At 35.3% G+C, this 16,945-nt stretch overlaps 1 protein-coding gene across 1 annotated transcript in view; it reads left to right on the forward strand.

Moving 5' to 3' along the window:
• The first annotated feature begins 352 nt into the window (after positions 1 to 352).
• LOC104078054 (chromosome unknown open reading frame, human C11orf70) overlaps positions 353 to 16,945 on the forward strand; it is a 21,246-nt gene continuing 4,653 nt past the window's right edge. Inside the window, exons 1-5 of the mRNA XM_009579549.1 lie at positions 353 to 429; positions 2,060 to 2,132; positions 7,888 to 8,054; positions 10,333 to 10,505; positions 16,722 to 16,788. Of these exons, the coding sequence (XP_009577844.1) occupies positions 427 to 429; positions 2,060 to 2,132; positions 7,888 to 8,054; positions 10,333 to 10,505; positions 16,722 to 16,788 (483 nt within the window). The 5' untranslated portion in view covers positions 353 to 426. The remainder of the gene's footprint in view (positions 430 to 2,059; positions 2,133 to 7,887; positions 8,055 to 10,332; positions 10,506 to 16,721; positions 16,789 to 16,945) is intronic.

Genomic DNA, 16,945 nt, shown 5'->3' on the forward strand with positions numbered 1-16,945 from the left:
CCCCCCCCCTTAACTGGAAGTCTCCTCGGTATTTTTCAGGCACGTAAAACGCTTCTTCTGAGAAGAGTTAGCCAAGATCTATTTCAGTTTCAAGATCTTCCAGAGTTAGCCAAGATCTATTTCAGTTTCGCAGCGTTGCTCTGATGCTGCTTGAGCAGCGGTTGTGCTTCCCCCAGCCCTCCAAGGAGGGGTGGGAGGCGGTTATAAGTGAGAATGAAAAAAAGAAAAAGAAAAAATTATGATTATTGGTCAGAGTAGGACTTTATGTAGTGTTCCTAGGCAAATTTGCATAGTGAATAAGTACCTAGTATGTCTGCAGGATATTTAATCTCATTTTTCCATTTCAGGTCCATGCAAGGCAGGATCACAGCACAAGCATTCAGTTTTGACCAGCAGTTTAAGCCCTATCAAAAGGATGAATTTGTTATGGTAGTGCTAAGTCCTTTATATTTTAAGTTGACTTTTTTCCATGAAATTATAACTATTGGAAAACTGCATAATGGCAAACATTGTAGCAGTGTTAGCATGCTATTCGCCTGCTCACTGTCTCCTTTACAGTAGGTGATGTAGGTGTGGTGCTCAAGTCTTACTTTGTGGGTTAACTGTATTGTCCAGTAAAAATATTTTAGTCTGTACTAATGTTACTCTGTTTTAAGAGGCAACAATTTAGTCATTCAAGAGTCCCAAGAATGGGAATCTGAACTGGATGCTGATCTTGGCCACCACATTTAATGTTGGGAAGTCCACCCAGGGGGAGACTTTAAACAGTGTACATGCAGTTGGTACCCTTGCTTACAGCTGTTACTGCTTTGTCACTGTGCAATTAGACGTGCATATACACCATATATCTGAAAATACAAGGTTTTAAAATTTATTGGATACCATTGCTTTATACTGGAATTTTGGGCTCTCAGCTTTTGGAGACTCAAGTCTCTTGCTGATTTTGTGTCCTCCACTTTTGTTGTCTGCAAAGTCAAATCTGTTCTTCTCTTTGCAGACAGAAAAAAAAAAAAATCAGTGGTTTTAAAAACAGTGTGTTTTTTACATCTGTTGTTTCAAAAACAACTCTTTGATTTGTTGTATGTCTATCTCATATCATTATCCTGGATAAAGAATTCAGCCTCTTTGTATTTTAAAGAAATTCATACAGAAATACACCAACATTTCAAATGATTGAAGTTTACAAAACATGCATTTACCTTCTCAGTGCTTGTCTCTTTTGAATTAAAAATGTAAAAATATCACTATGAAGTGATGAACTCTGAGTAGCTGTGAATTAATTGACAACAAAGGGACTATTACATTATATAGTCTGATCTCTCTGTATCCCAGAGAGGTGGTAAAGAGATTTGGTGATGCAGAGACTGAAAAATCCATCATTTTCTTAGCAGCTTCTTCAATGATTATTCACTCCGCTTGTACGCATATACATAATTGTGTGTTTTCTTAATTGGCTTATCTATCATTTAAACTTGTCAGCTACCGACATTACTATGCATGTCTCCTTTTTTTAACTGATAAATCAATAAGATTGAATACTTCAAATCTTACTGTGGAACATCTTCTCCATCCCTTCAATAACTTATGGATTTCTTCTGTATCTGTTTAATAATTTTTGTGTGTCGCTACACTTCTCCAAGCTTCAAATTTATTTACAAAATGTAAATTTTACAATCATACTTAGCATTTCATTTTTGACTTCAACAACATTGCATGCAGAGATAGAATTGTTTCATCTCTTCTTCCATTTTCTATACCTCCAAGGATTGCATACAGCCTTTTAATGTGTTCTTGGACTAAAAGTGCTTTACTGTAAAACCTTAATACTGCATGTATAAATATGTACATGAAGATATCTTGAATATATAAAAGACACTGGCTACACAAAGTTACAAAACCATGTATTTGGTAGTGTGATATTTAGTATCCAAACTGAAAGATCACACAGAATCTTACTAACTGGATCCTTATAATTTGCTTTGAAAGTATCCAAGGCACTATAAATGATGATTTTATATTTCATTTCATTAACTTGTATTCTCTTATTTGAATATTATAGGCATTTTTTAATGATCAAAATGTGAACTCCAGTTTAAAGTTGCTCTCAGCTTCAGGACAATGGACTACATTGGGTAAATTTAGAATAAATTAATCTTAAATAAAAAAATCTGTGTTTAACTATTTTCCTCTAATTTACCATTTTGTAATAATGACAGTTCATATATGTGTATCTTCACCTGGTTGAAATAACTTAAAGAATGACTTATTTTACTAAATAATAAGAAAAGATTCTTACCTAGCTTGTTACTAAATTGTCACATTTTACACTTTTTTTTCCTTGACCCCTGCATTGATCCATAAACCAAGCTACTAGAAGTGGTTTTAAATGGCCTGTGACATCCAGTTGACCTGATCGTGTATCCAGACATAATAAACTGCATTCATTGTGGAATTATAGTACTACCTTATTCAGATAATGTTTGGAGAAAGACACTCTTCTATAGATGCAACCACCTTACTTAGGACAGATCTGAGATTATTGCTCTGTTACAAATTAAAGTTGAGAGAGCAGAAGATTAGATAGAGCTTGTGTAAATATGCTGTCTGCACAACAGAAGTGATCTGGGTGCAGAGAGAGCACCATGTGATAGGTTGTTCTCGTTGCGATCATGGCATATGGTTGACTTCTAGTTTGTTGCCATATCACTAACTGCTTATAACACTTGATTATGTCTGTAGATGGAGATGAGACACTAAAGAAGAAAGACCAAAAGCAAATAGCACATGATTTTATGGCACCACTTTGAAATTGTATTTCTGATTGTGTAAATGACACCCAGAATTTCATGGAAATTGCATGTGATAATGTAATGGGATTTTATGCATAATGTGAACTCTGATATCACCAAAGTGATTTTCCTTAATAGGAATATTTTAAAAGGGGGGAGTGGGAAGTCCTCAGTTCTTTTGGTTTGTCTGTAAATAACTTTACTATGTATAAATATTTAATGGAGCTTTGGGAATTTTCTAACTTTTCCATTTCAGCTCTCTGGAACTGGCATAGGTTTTTCCCACTATATACAATGACACTAGACATTGCCACCTTTTTGTCAGCAAAATCCATTTTGCAAACACTGTATCTGGCTGTTAAAACAATTGAAATATATAAGATCCAAAAAATATCTCAAATCCCTCTTCAGGTACATCTTTTTCACTCTGGCAAGCAGAAAGAAAATAAATATATTTCAAACCGTGGGTAAACCTTTCCCTGCTTTAGGCAAGAATTTTTTTAGGCTATCTGTCTAGCCTATGACTTGCCAATCCCTGTAGTGAAGGTCAGTAGGTTACATACCTCGTGTTAAGGGCGGAGGGTCACTTGCCAAGTATCCCATCTTAACTCCTGATTCTGCTCAATCTTCCTCAGCACAGAAGTAATGCATTTTGTTCTGAAGACTGGAAGGGTTCCCTTTCTAAATCCTGAACAGCTGGTATACCCCATTTGCTCTTAAAATTTCATCTTCCCATTCTTTGCCTATTTTTGGTGAGGAATGTTGGCACATTTTTCTATACTTAGTCTTCATGTGCATTTTTTGAAAATATAGTAAGAATTAGCTTTGAGTGGGAGGAGGTAAAAAATAATCTTCTAGTATTTTCTTCTTCAGACATGCCAATATATTAGTCCAGATATACCATTTACTTATCACTGTGGAGTAACTCTTTTAAAAACAAGTTCCTGTTCTTGAAAGAAAATACTAGAAATAGTATTTTCTAGTAAGAATAGTATTTTCTAGTAAGCAAAATGCTTATTTTGCTTTTTAGAAAATCTGAAGAAAATTACATAATCTAGGTTGATTCAAATTCTGTATTTATTCTCTTGCAAACAAAAATGTTAGGGTTTTTTTGCAGGGAGGAGATATTTTGGATGCATAATATAACTGGGGTTTAGATAGGTTCTTAGAAACCTCCTTCTCCTCCCTGCCATGAGCTTGGGCAGAAAGTATTTATGGACACACAGAAAGATGTCAGTATTATATAAAACATCAATATTATATTACTTTACGAGAGTGTTTGCTTTCATAATCCCATTGTCTTTTTCCAGGCTGTGGTCCCCTTTTACCTTCTTACTAAGAATTTATTTTTCTTTTTAATTCAGTGGGCGTGGTTTCACTTTCATATTTATCTCAACCTCTTCTCTCTTACTTTTCTATCTTCTTTTCCTAAAATCTGTTTCTAGAAGTTCTTTATTTTTTTTTTTCCTGTGTCTAATCTAATTTTTTGTTTCTCTTGACTGCTTTTCATCCTCACCTTATATCAGACCACAGTGTCCTCAGTCTCAATCTGTTAGATCAAAAGGTGGCATAAAACATGGGGTCCCCAAGGAATGCAGCATGTACCTCTCTTCTCAGCTCCCCCACGTGTTGGGATTCCTGGTAGAATCCCACAGTAGTACATCAAGGACTCCAGCTTTAAGATTACTTGAAATGTAACATTTTAGGTAAACAATACACAAGGATATTCTCTAGCCTACTTCAGCGGATCAGACAGACAAGTAATTACCTATTCTCACACCACACTTTTTTGCCTGTTGTAGTAGGAGTATTTTTCCCCCTCTTCCTGGCTGTATGGCAGAGTACCTGATAGTTCTGTCATGTGCTTTAAGCCCCCGCTTCATCTGTTACTCTCATATTTCTAAAATAGAAGCAGCAAAAGGAACAAATTTGATGCATACCAACTTCTGTCTTGAGTCTTGTATTTTTAAATAGCTGTAATGAAAACTAAATAGTTTTTCCTTGGACACATTACTGGCCTTGCACCTGTCAGCAGTCTTGGGGAGGCAGGACTGTATCTGCTTAAGCTCAATTAACACTTCAGAAGTTATCTTCAAAGGGATAGGGTTACTGTCTTTTTGTGTAAATAAAAATTTAGTATTTGCCTAAGAAAGATTCTTGAGTTGCCCTATGTACTTGAAGCTCCAATGATTGCTGTCTTTGGAATGGGGTTTTAAAATCTGGAAGGTAATCTTAAACCAGCAGTTTTTTAGACTACTGTTATAGGTTATCATTTGCAAAAATTTAAGATGTCATTTGAACCTATAAATCATCAATCTGCACGTTTTACTTTTGAAATACCATCTTTTTAGTAGAGAGCACTGAACTTGCATTATGCATGTTCTATATAAACTGTTTTGTAAATAGTAAGTTGCAAGTTTTTTCCCTGAGATAAAAATCTTTCTTAGACTTTGGAGGAATTCTAAATATACCTAATCTAGGGTTTGTCTGCACCATACTAGATAACGCAACGTGTTCATTTAAAAGTATATTGGCAGCACTTTATAGATATTCCAGAGCTCGCTGTTATAAGCAGCTTAATCTGCTTTAGTACTTCTCAGCTCTTTGTTTTCCACTTGCAGAGTTGTCAAGGCATTTCTTCTTCCTATTTTATTGCTCACTTTTACAACGTTATTAAAACTGGTCACTCTTTTCCAGGAAATTCTGAATCTCCAATTTCAAATCTCACCTCTCCAGTGGAGAATAGGAGCTTCCAGTATATTTAAACTTTTCCATTTATAGTTTGATTTTCTGAACTACTGAATAGATTAAAAAGGTCTTGATTTTTTTTCCTGATGAAAGTTTTCATAAAATCTTGTTTCAGAGCAGAAGTGTGTCTCCTCCCCTTAACCCAATGAAATCCTAACAATTTGAAGGCCTATAAATAGCTCAATTTCTTATACTTTGAGCTCAATAACTGGGAAAATGTAAAATGTCTCTTTTTTCTCAAGTCATTTAACATCTGATTTTTATTAATCTTGACTCAATTTTTGGTACATAGGTCTTTACAAAATAATTCCTATGTTAGAGGCTGATTTAGCTCTTACTAAATCTCTTATAAAATAAAAATTCTATCCCTGTGAAAGGAAGCTGGAGAATTAGAAGTTAGAGGAGTCTGGAGGTGAGGGGGTGGGAGGGAGCATAAATAAATAAATATCAGTTTGGTTTTTTTCTTAGGTTGTGAGGCTGTAAGTCATGTTTTTTCTGACTTGAGATTTTGGTTACATAATTTGATTATTTTTTGATATTCACTATGTGGACAGGTAGGAGAACATCCTAAACCTTTTTTCTTTTATAAAAGGTACCCTTTTTCATAACCATATTAGTAGATGTGAAGCCAAGCAATTAATTGCTGAGCTTTTCTCTGTAGCCGATTTCCTTTACATCACATTGGCCCAATAAAATAATATAAAATTTCATGCCAGTATTTTTAGCTTAAGTAGACACATTTTCAAGCCAACAACTTTTAGCTTCTCTTTAATTTTTTTCTTAGTGTTGGTCAGGTAGGTGGTACAGTTTACCTGGGTTTAGATACCAAAATGCCAGTCCTACTTAACCTATGAATAAATAATCTCCAGGTAATAATATATGGGAGAAATCCCAAGGACTTTTTGGAAGTGTGGGGGCAAGAGAAATTTTAGGTTATGCTATGCTTGCAAAGATTAGGATCAGAATGAAATGATAGGTGCTTTTGGAAGCATCATGGTTCATACATCCCTTTTTGGCATGTTTCTGTTCCTGAAATTCTGTCATCTAGAGTAAAATGTGGACATTTCTTGAATACTAGTCTTTAGTGATCCTTCAGGTCAGTTTGTCAGGACACCACTTATTTTTATCTTTAATTGTATGGTCAAAAGCCTTTTGCTATTGTGATGTTGTTGACCGGTGTCCCATCAAGGGAACCTACAGAGGAGAAAAGATAAGAGTAAACTTATGGAAAGCTGGAATGCTGTGAATATTATCTCTGCCGAGACACGTTGCCCTTGTGTTGCGTGCTCACTCGTGCTTATGCTCACTCATGCTCTCCTCCCTTCTCCTGTTCAGAAGCACTTTGAAGGGTGTTCAGCAGGACTTGGAGATGAGTAGAGAATAGGTTCTAACATTTGGTATGAACACTTGGACCGTAGAGAGTAGATGGAACTGGACTGAGTCCCAAGCTTCTTAAACATGGAGTCTAATGCTATTTGAGATGCCATAAGTTATCCAACTTCATACGTACAGATTTGTAGATGTAACACTATATATAGAGAAGGTATGTGCCCTTATGGACTGATACCTCATTGAGGAAAATACTGTAGGGCATCTCAAATGGCACTAGATGTCTATGAGCAACAGGATCAAGCCTTAGATGACTTGCAAGTGCAGAAAACAGAAAAACTATGGAAAAATATACTCTGTGCTTAATGATTACAAAGATAATATTCCAGATTCATACAGGAAGTGCTGATGGTACCTTTTTCATCTTCTGAAATAGCTGGTTAGTAAAGCTTACAGTAGCTACAAAATAACTTTTCAAAAATTTCAGATATAATACTTAACAAACCAAAAATTCATTCAGGGCTGTGTTCATTTTGATTTTTACTCTGTGGTGTGCTGTTAGCAGCTATTGACTTCTGTACTTCATCATGCCAAATTTGGTATTTGTCCTCAGATTCTTTAAGGCTTAAGCTGTGGAATATGATTTTCTAAGGGTGTGATCTAATGTGATGTTGAGTTCACATGGTGTTTCATCTATTGCTTATTTCGGTTGATAGTATTACCAACAGGGGGAGCAGACACATGAGCCTTAATGGAAGGTAGCATTCAGATGAATTTAATGTTTTCTTTACCCTTGTTTCTTTCTTAGCTTTCTTTGGTTTTTGAGGGACTGTGTGATTGAGTCATACTTATGTGATCTGTGTTTTTTTTTAAAGAATATGCCACTCACAACCATTTAGAGAAGCTGATAATTTCCACATTGTATCAAATTACGAATTACTGTAAAACCATTAGTACATGGAAATTCTCCTATTTTATTTATTGCAAGAGACATGGAGTGAAGCCTTCCTATGTATTTCAGGTTCCAAAGTAACAAAAATTGAAGCTACAGTGTTGCCCTGCACAGAGATTTCCATGTCATTTTTTGATCGGCTATACTCTGAAGGAATTGTTAGAGAAACTGGAGATATTGTGAAATGTTATGATGACTATTACGATGATATTCTCATCTCTGACGAATTAAGGAAGGTCAGTATAGTACTGAATAATTTCGTATAATTTTCATACTCTATTACGTACCGTAAGGACACATTTTTCAGTTTTTTTTTTTCTGTCATACATACTTTCCATTGTAAAAATGGGCATCAATAGCCATGTGATAGAAACTACTGAGGCACTGCAGTGCCTGAATATGTGAAAGCGATGGCTGTTTTCCAGGTGGGCCCTCTTTCCTTTTTAGGTGGGAGAAAACGCTAAAACCTTCTTCTACCCACCCTTGTCTCAAGTAGTCAGTGCTTGGGAGTGTGTGGGGGGGAAATGCAGCTACTCATTTGCCTAGGAGGGGAAAACAAGTGGTGCTAATGGAAAGGTCCCATGATACCCAGAGCTGTGGGTTCACCCAACCTTCCAGGTAGTTGATGAAATTGAATGCACTCAGTAGCTACATCCTGAAGCATTCCTGGCCAGGAATGCTGACCGTATCATATGTGAAGGCATTTAAGGAAAGGCATCTTCATGTATTTTCACTGAAACAAAGGAGAGGATACTGTGAAAAGGGAAATTATTTTTCAGTGTAACACTGGAAAAGGACTAAATATAACTCCTGAACAGGCCTGCAAGGTAAAAACTATTCATTATACTCCAGTGGAGGTGTTAGAGAGCAGATTGTTCTGAAAAAGGATCTCTCTAACAGTGGCACCTTCTTAATTAATGTATGTCTTCACTGTAAGTGTTTCTTTTGACTTCATAAGCTAAAACAATTTTTTTTACTTATGTTTGTTTAGCATTAGCAAAGCATAGTGTGGGAGAGCTGGATTTTGCTCTTCCTTGTATATATAATCATCATAAGTACTTAATAATTATAGAGTTGCACTCATTTGCACTTGGCAAATCCTTTGAAGGCAATGTATTTGAACCAGTGACACTGGTTACAGGATGTGGCCTGAAATACTGGTCTGTCTTGTAAAGTTCTGGGAAAAGGAGAGAACTCAAGCTCATGTTTGAATTTCAGATGTGGTTTGTAGCCTAGCAGTTCAAAATACTATATATTTATTTATAAGTCAGGTACGTGTGAAATGTTTTCTGAAAATTAAGTATATTGGATGTAGGAAAGTTAGATGTAACATTTAAAATAAGAAACGATTGGAGTTTCAGTCTCTTGCCATTTTCCTTCCCTTGGAAGGTTGTGTGTGTCTGCAAGTTACAAATTGAAGGATTCACATTTGTTTGAAATGAATGCAATTCCTACTCGTAAGACATAAGATGGCAGAAAGAATTAAGAGACAAAATCTTCCAGGAATGACGTCAAAACTTCAGATTCAATTAGTCAGCGCCCTAGGACAGTAGACTGTAGGGGGCAGCAAACTGTCTATCTCCTGGTGTCAGAGGGTGGCCCTCAGCTGCAAAACTCCATGTTTCTTTCTTACCTGCCATGTCTTCTCTTGCTTCAACCAAGAAGGAGGTTGGGATACATATGAGATGGCCATCAACAACAGTTGCTGCCCAGGCCCTTTTTCACTCAGGTTGTGTAGTGATGTTATAAAGAGGGCCAGAGAGCAGTAAGCTTATGTCTAGCTTTGACCAGTTTGCCTGGGTTGGCATCTGCAGTTTGGTTGATGTGACGACTCAGATGTCTTGTAGCCATACTGAGTTACAATTCCTGTCCACCCTTACAGTGTCCCCTTACAGGGACTAATCTAGCAAGTCCTCTGTGATCACATAATATTGCAGCAAAAGGCAGGTGAGACACATGGAGGCAGCTGGATAGCATGTCTGGTTTATCCAGGCTACAGATAAAGCCTTTCTAGAGTTTGCAGTAAAGAATGATGTGAGTTTGAGTGATCTCCTCTGGGAGATCCTTGGGATTCCTTTACAAATGTGAGATAACGGTGTAAACTTACAGTAAAAAAGCAAATGTAGGCAAAGTTACTGAAGACAAACTAACTGGCAGTGATCGACATACCAAATATAGCTAGATTATTTTCAGATTATGGATTGTTTCATTAGCATGATGTGTGATTACCCAGTAAGTAACAAGACTTGAAAAATCTTCCCTTACGTCTTGTGGGCACAAATCAGACAGTGATTCTGCTTTACATTGTATCTATAAATTGTGAACACAATTGCATCATTGAAAGAAGGATTTAGAGAGAAGTACTTAAATACTTATTTATTTCCATCCCTAGTTCATATATTTTACATGGACGTAAACTCTGTGTGACATACAGCAAAGTAGTTGCATTGTTTATAAACTTAAATAAGAAATTTTCATCCATTTGACTTCTTTGTTATTTTCTTGTTCCACAAGGTCTTGCTTCTGGAAGATTCAGACCATTATGACTTATTCAGTCAATTGGATCGCAAGGAATTTCTGTTCTGTCTTTTTAAGCATCTTTGCATTGGAGGAACTCTTTGCCAGTTTGAAGATGTAGTTGGCCCATACTTAGAAACTACAAAAGCTTTATATAAAGACTTGGTGAGGTAAGCGTTTTCTGTTTTATACAATTGTAAATGTATGTGCTGTGCCTAGATACTTTGTGTGTATTTGTGTAAATTTATTGTGCATTACTGCTTCAAAAATGGGGCTGTTTGTTATTTACTCAATCTGCAAACTTATTTGTCTTCAACTATCAAAATACCATATAACAATGGTAGTAGTTCAATGGCAAAGTACATGCAATTTTAATGGCATCTCACCATGCCATTAAAAACTTTTTTAATATTACATATATGGACATTGATGTTTTAGAATTCACTCCCATTTTAAAGATTTTTGGTTTTGTAATCATCTACTGAAAACATGGCACTGGAACCAGATTGTGTTCCCCTGTCATTGAGAAAATATCAACAATTAAGTCTTGGATGTATAGTCTTGGACTATTTCAAGCTGCCTTTGGCTTAGGATTTAAAAATTGAAACACTTTAATTGAAATTTTTAGTTCTGTATATATTTTATTCCAGCTGATTATTATTTTTTTTTTAAATACAGTTGGATTTTGGCATTCTTAATTCCACAAATACACTTCTCGCAGCATAAAGCTAAGGATGATAGAATCTGGCTGTTAACATGACACAGTGGACTAACACACATTTTTTTCCAGGTCTGGTGTATGGAATTGGAATTTTATGTATTTTTTTTCTTGAGATTAGAGGTGATTGATCAGAGGTTCAAATTCAGAAAAAAAAGGCAATTTTTTGCCCTATTTTGATATATCCATATGCTGACTTCTCCAATTGACAAAATTTCTTATTTCCTGGTTAGTGGAAAATGGAATGTAGTTATCTGTTATGCAAAGACTCATTCCTACCTAAGCTAATGGGAATATGAAGATCGTCAATGATATTACTAAAATTTTATATTATACTTTGCCACTCATAATAAGTATTTGTGGGATAGTATAAAGAACAATATTAACCTGAACAATGGAAAACAATTGCAGACCTCTGAAATGAGAGATAGTACATGAACTCTGATAATGTGGATACTAAGTAATGCACTACAATGTACACTACAAAGGCTTCAAATTGCTTAAAGTAGAAATTGATATTTTTCTTTCTTCTCAGCTCTATTTGGAATGGTGTGGTGACCAATTGTTATTTCATCTCTTATTTTAAGATTATACACAAGCATATTAGCAAAAAAATCATGTCAGATGTATTTGTCATTAAGTCTTTCTTAAAATGTCTTTGGATAAACTTAAGAGTAAAATTTATATGTCTGAACAAAGATACAATGAAAGGATTAGACCCAGTGATTCTTAATCACCTGAATATTTCTTTACTTCTGTAGCAATCTATACACAAGTGCTGTATCCAAACAAAATATTTAAAACAAAATATTTGGCTGGCTTTTGGAATTTTTTTGTGATACTTAACCAAAGAAGCTTACAACTCTAATAACTTCTAAGCAGCTTTCAGATTTTCTAATGGTCAGTACTTTTGAGAGTGCAAGTTGATTTAGTAATGTGCTGTTTCTCAGGGTTGTCTAAAATAAATGATTAAAGTAGCAATAGAACAGTTGATACTTTTAGAGAAACCACTGAAACAGAGAAATTGAGCGTTATCAATATTCCAAGAAGATTTTTTAGAAATAACAAACTTAGATTGCTGCATGTATTAATTTGAATACTGTGATTAGTCACCAGAGCTTTCTTATTAGTGTGATTAGTTTTGGTATTTTCATATTATACGTAGGTGGAAATCAAGTGGGTTCTTCAGAAATACAAAATATGACATAAAAGGATCCATCAGTGCTTCACCTCTACCCTCCCTTTTCTTTTAAATCGTTCACTCTGCACTTGAAACAAGCTGTATGTTACTCTAATCCATGGCCTTAGTTGACTCTGCATTGACTACAGCTGTTTCTGTTCTTGTGTTGTTAAATTGACCTAGGACAAAGCCCAAATCCAATCATTTCCTTCATTTTATTGCTTCCCTTTGCTGTTGAGTTGTTTTCCCCTAAACATGTTCAAGTTTTGTTTTAAGTCACTCCTTTTCTTTACCTTCCTATCTCCTTAAACCTTTTCCCCTTCTTTTTCCTTTTCCTGCTCTAAAATTTGATAAGGATGTCAAGTAGTTCTTGTTACTTAAAAAAAAAAAAAGCATCTGCCAAAATCTTCCCCACAATTTCATCCTGCTTTCAAGGTTGGCTTTTTCTATACCCTCAACCTGTTCCCTATTGGCCCTTTATATATTTCTGTGATTTTTCTGTGATTTTTCTCTTGTGTGCTACTTCTGTCTTTTATACAATATCGGGAGAAAACCTTTCAAGATCCATTCCCCTGTTTTTTGGTGTTTGGCTGTTTAGGTTTTTTTTTTTTCCCAGCTGGCAGCTTGCTTTCTATTCTCCAAATTTTTGAAGCACATCTACTCAGTTCATGTGACATAACTGATCTTCAATATTTATGTACCATGTGTCTCTCCGTTTCTGTGTCTATAAATGTCTGCTGGTTTCTCATTGCCAGTGGAGCTGGCATTAACACTGACTAGCGGTTGAAAAAGAAACTCACAATTTAACTAAATCTTTTATCTTGCTCCTTTGATACTAAGTTCTCTGTCCATCCCATGAGAAAAGCTTTTGATCTTGACATTTCATACTTTCCCTCCCCCTTCACAATCACGGTTGTCTTCTGCTTTGTCTCATTTCCCCCTGCCCCCAGTTTAATCAAAATGATGTTGCTGTTTTGTTACCGCCATCTTAAGAGAGAAAAAGCCAGTGAAAGGATGAGCAAGGCAGCTCTGAAGAGGGACACTCATGCCACAGTCTTGACTTAATTTCTAATTTCTAGTCCATGCTGTGCACTGTGTTACTTAATTCATTTTTGCACAAATTACACCAGAAAATAAAGCAATGAAAATTACTTTCTTATGGCCTCTTATTTTCAGTGGACAATTGCTAATGAGAGTAGTGGTCTCTTAAATTCTGTTTACCAAACAGTTCACCTTCAAATTCCTCTTGAAAACCAACTATTCTTTCAATTCTTCTTTTCTAGACTGCTATTCTCCATCTGGTTTCTTTTAATCTTGGATTGCAGTCACATTGGATACTTTCTACTTTTTGTAAAGTGATATTAAAAACTTTTCATGGTATTAAAAAATTCTGTACACTGTACTCTTCTTAAGCTTTAATTTTTATGTCTTGAGAGCTCAGAAGGCTTGGTGCAAAACAAATGGGTAGTACAATAATTATTAGCTGCTAGCTAATGTGCATTGAAAAATTAGCCCACACAGATGAACTTAGTCCAATCATTATATGCTTATAGAAGCATAAACCACCACTGTTTGGTCCTGTAACAGTTTTTCTTATGGAAAAGAGCCCTGGCATGAAGAGTTCCACAAAAGTGTCCTTAGTGTTGGGAGTGGCAGACCTATTACAAGCTTTTCCCCACTTCTCTTTCTTACAGCCTTTCTTCTGGCCCTTCCTGAGTTCTAACTCCAAGGCATTAGCATTCAAAATAGCTCAAAAGGTTTGAGATTTCTTTTTATTAAAGCATTTCCATGTATATTGCTTTATTATGAGAGAATGCAATAATCTTTTTAAATTAACTGCTCCAGATATTTTACAAGAACAGATAGGGACTTCCAAATACAACTATTAAATGGCAGACATTTTCTCCTTTGTAAAAAAAGTAATAATTACTTCCTAATGAATTAATGCACAACTTGTTGTCTGTTACTAATCTAGCAATTAGTCTGTGACCAGTTGAATCCATCCAAAATTTTAGCATTCAGTGTTGTATCCTGTGTAACCTAAATAATTTCAAAATCCTTGTGTAGTATTTTTGGTTTAGTTAAAGAATACATTTACATGACAAAAACTTGTTAATTAAAATATAATCTATGAATCTTTGTTGATAAATCTTGTCTTCTATACTTAACCCCTGATTTTTCTGACAGTGTCTCTCCATGGTGACAGCTGCTGTAGTATCTTCTCCTTCCTTCTGTGCCATCTCCATGCCCTTTCCCTCATAATAAATGAATTTATGTGAAAGCATTGAGTTGTTCTTTTAATGTTTGGAAAGCCTAACAAAGTATTGCCAGTAAGGTTAGGATATAAATAGAACCCAAAGTGAATTGAGAGACGATGAGGAAGTTTGCTTTTCATAAAAAGAGAATAGATGCACATTAAAATGATGAAGGAACTACCATATTTAATGAATAGCTTAGAAGTTAACAATTTGAAAGGACAAAGGGGGGTATTAAGACTATTTTTAAGGAAATACTATCCTCTTCAAGAAGACAAGGTAGTTTTTTCTAAAACCTTTTTTGGGGGGGGGAGGGAGAAATAGAGCTAACGAGCTTGTCAAAGACAACCTCCTGTGTTCTATCAAGTCAGCAAGGGAAGAATCTCATCTGATTTTGGCAGATATATTATTTTGCCTTAAAAATTAACCAAAGTACTAGAAATAAACAGTCTAAAAAATGACTTACAGGAAGCTAACCACAAGGGGAAAATTTCTCAAGGCAGTGAATAAATTGGAAGACTTATTCTCTGTCACCCCTTACTTTGGTATCCTAGATATATATAACATAAAAATTAAGAAACCAGAAATCGAAAAGCGTTGTTTTCAGACACAAGAATATGAAGCCAGAGTACCTTAAATATAATGTAGCTTTTGGGGGTAGTGATACATGGTAGAAAGTGCTAACCCCACTAACCCTCTATACCTTGTTATGAAAGTTGTCACTCTTTCAGCAGAGATGGTTAAACAGTTTCTGAACTGCTGCAGTTTACAGCCTGGTACGTTAGCATAAACTGACATCCATGTTAGTTTATCTTAATATGCTGGTCTGTAAACTGCAGTGGTTCAGAAGCTGAGTCATGAACCAGTTGAGCTGTCCCTGCTGGGAAGGCAGTAATCTTGAGAGGGGTGGTAAGGCAGACACAACTGGGGCCAGTACCAGTTTCAGCAATGCTGTCTTAATCCACTGTTGAGTATATCAACATGTCAGTTGCAACAAAAAATTCTGAGAAAGCCTTGTTACTGACTCACCACAGGAAAGATCAACTTTGCAGTATAGGCTTAATTCATACATGACTGTGTCATTACTCTACAGATTAAATCAGTTAATTGGAGAGTCAATTTTTTTTTATTGGTTGGAGAGATTGAATCAACAAAGATGATTTTGGTTGATTTGGGGTTTGTTTGTTCTTATAAAAAGAAGCTTTGCGAAAGCAGTGATAATAGGGGACTGCTGTCACAGACAGCTTGGAGCTGGTGCAGTGTACAACTGGGCTGTGTTTAACACACATCCTCTAGCAATTTGGCTATCTTGGGCCCTTTCCTGGGAACTGAACTGGTTTGTGACAAGGCAAGTTTTGAGCTATGCATTTCTTGGAACTGTATAAGTATGGAATTTATAAGGCTCAACTGCTCCAGAGTGAGTTAATGTAAATAGGAATCTGTGAAATTATACAACGTAATTGAAGTTACATGATCTAATTTATGAAGAAATGTAAGCATCACTTAAAGCAGACTTGAGAAAAAATTACACATTTAAAAATACTTAAATTTAAAATATGTTGAGATGCCTGGATGCTCTGCAATAATATCTTAGTGTTATTAGTAATTGTGATGGAAGAAATGGCAGTCTCAACAACAAACACACTCTAGAAATACAAAAATTCGAAACTAATACCATTCGAAGTCACATAGCTGTCTATATATACAACATTCCAAAGGAGGAAAAATGAACCTAAGCTCTTATTATATATTAATTAAAAATGAGCTAAAGTCTGCATTTCTTCACCAGTGCTGCTGCTACTTCTTGTAGTCTATATTAAGATGCAGTTCACTTCGCAGGTTTTTTTCTCAAAGAATATGTGGAAAGATTTTTCCAAAATGTTTAGGTGAATAACTTTTCATGGCTATCAAAATGTAAACTTTATATTGGAGTCATCTAGGCCTGGGTAATATTGCTGTGATTTAGTAGCTGAAAACAGTGAAACCAACTCAGATGACTAGATACGTTCAATAGTTTTCAGTAAAATGTCATAATATCCACATTCTCTAACAATGGTCAACGTACCTTTTCATGGTCAATGTGACATGAGTTGAATTTTAATTATTAATTTGAACTTGATCAAATTTGAGTGAGAACACAGTGCATATGTTAAAATTTATTTATTGAATGAAGGACCCTAATAATCATTGCTTACTGTACATATTAAACATGTATTATTCCCCTGTATTTCAGTGTTCAAAAGAATCCTGAAACAAAAGAAATATGTATTATTTCTACAGTCTTCAGAGTGTCTGCATATGTAAGTATTAATAGTTTTTTGGTACAGGATTTTACTGGAAGTAACATGCATAACATGAAAATAATGAATTGACATTTACACAAAGAAAGCTTAATATTCCATTTTAAAGGGTTATTTTTCCATAGTTGTTGTCATTTTTTATTAATGAACTCTTTCC

This window comes from Fulmarus glacialis, unplaced genomic scaffold (assembly GCF_000690835.1).
Source record: "Fulmarus glacialis isolate BGI_N327 unplaced genomic scaffold, ASM69083v1 scaffold48746, whole genome shotgun sequence".
Lineage (NCBI taxonomy): Eukaryota > Metazoa > Chordata > Aves > Procellariiformes > Procellariidae > Fulmarus > Fulmarus glacialis.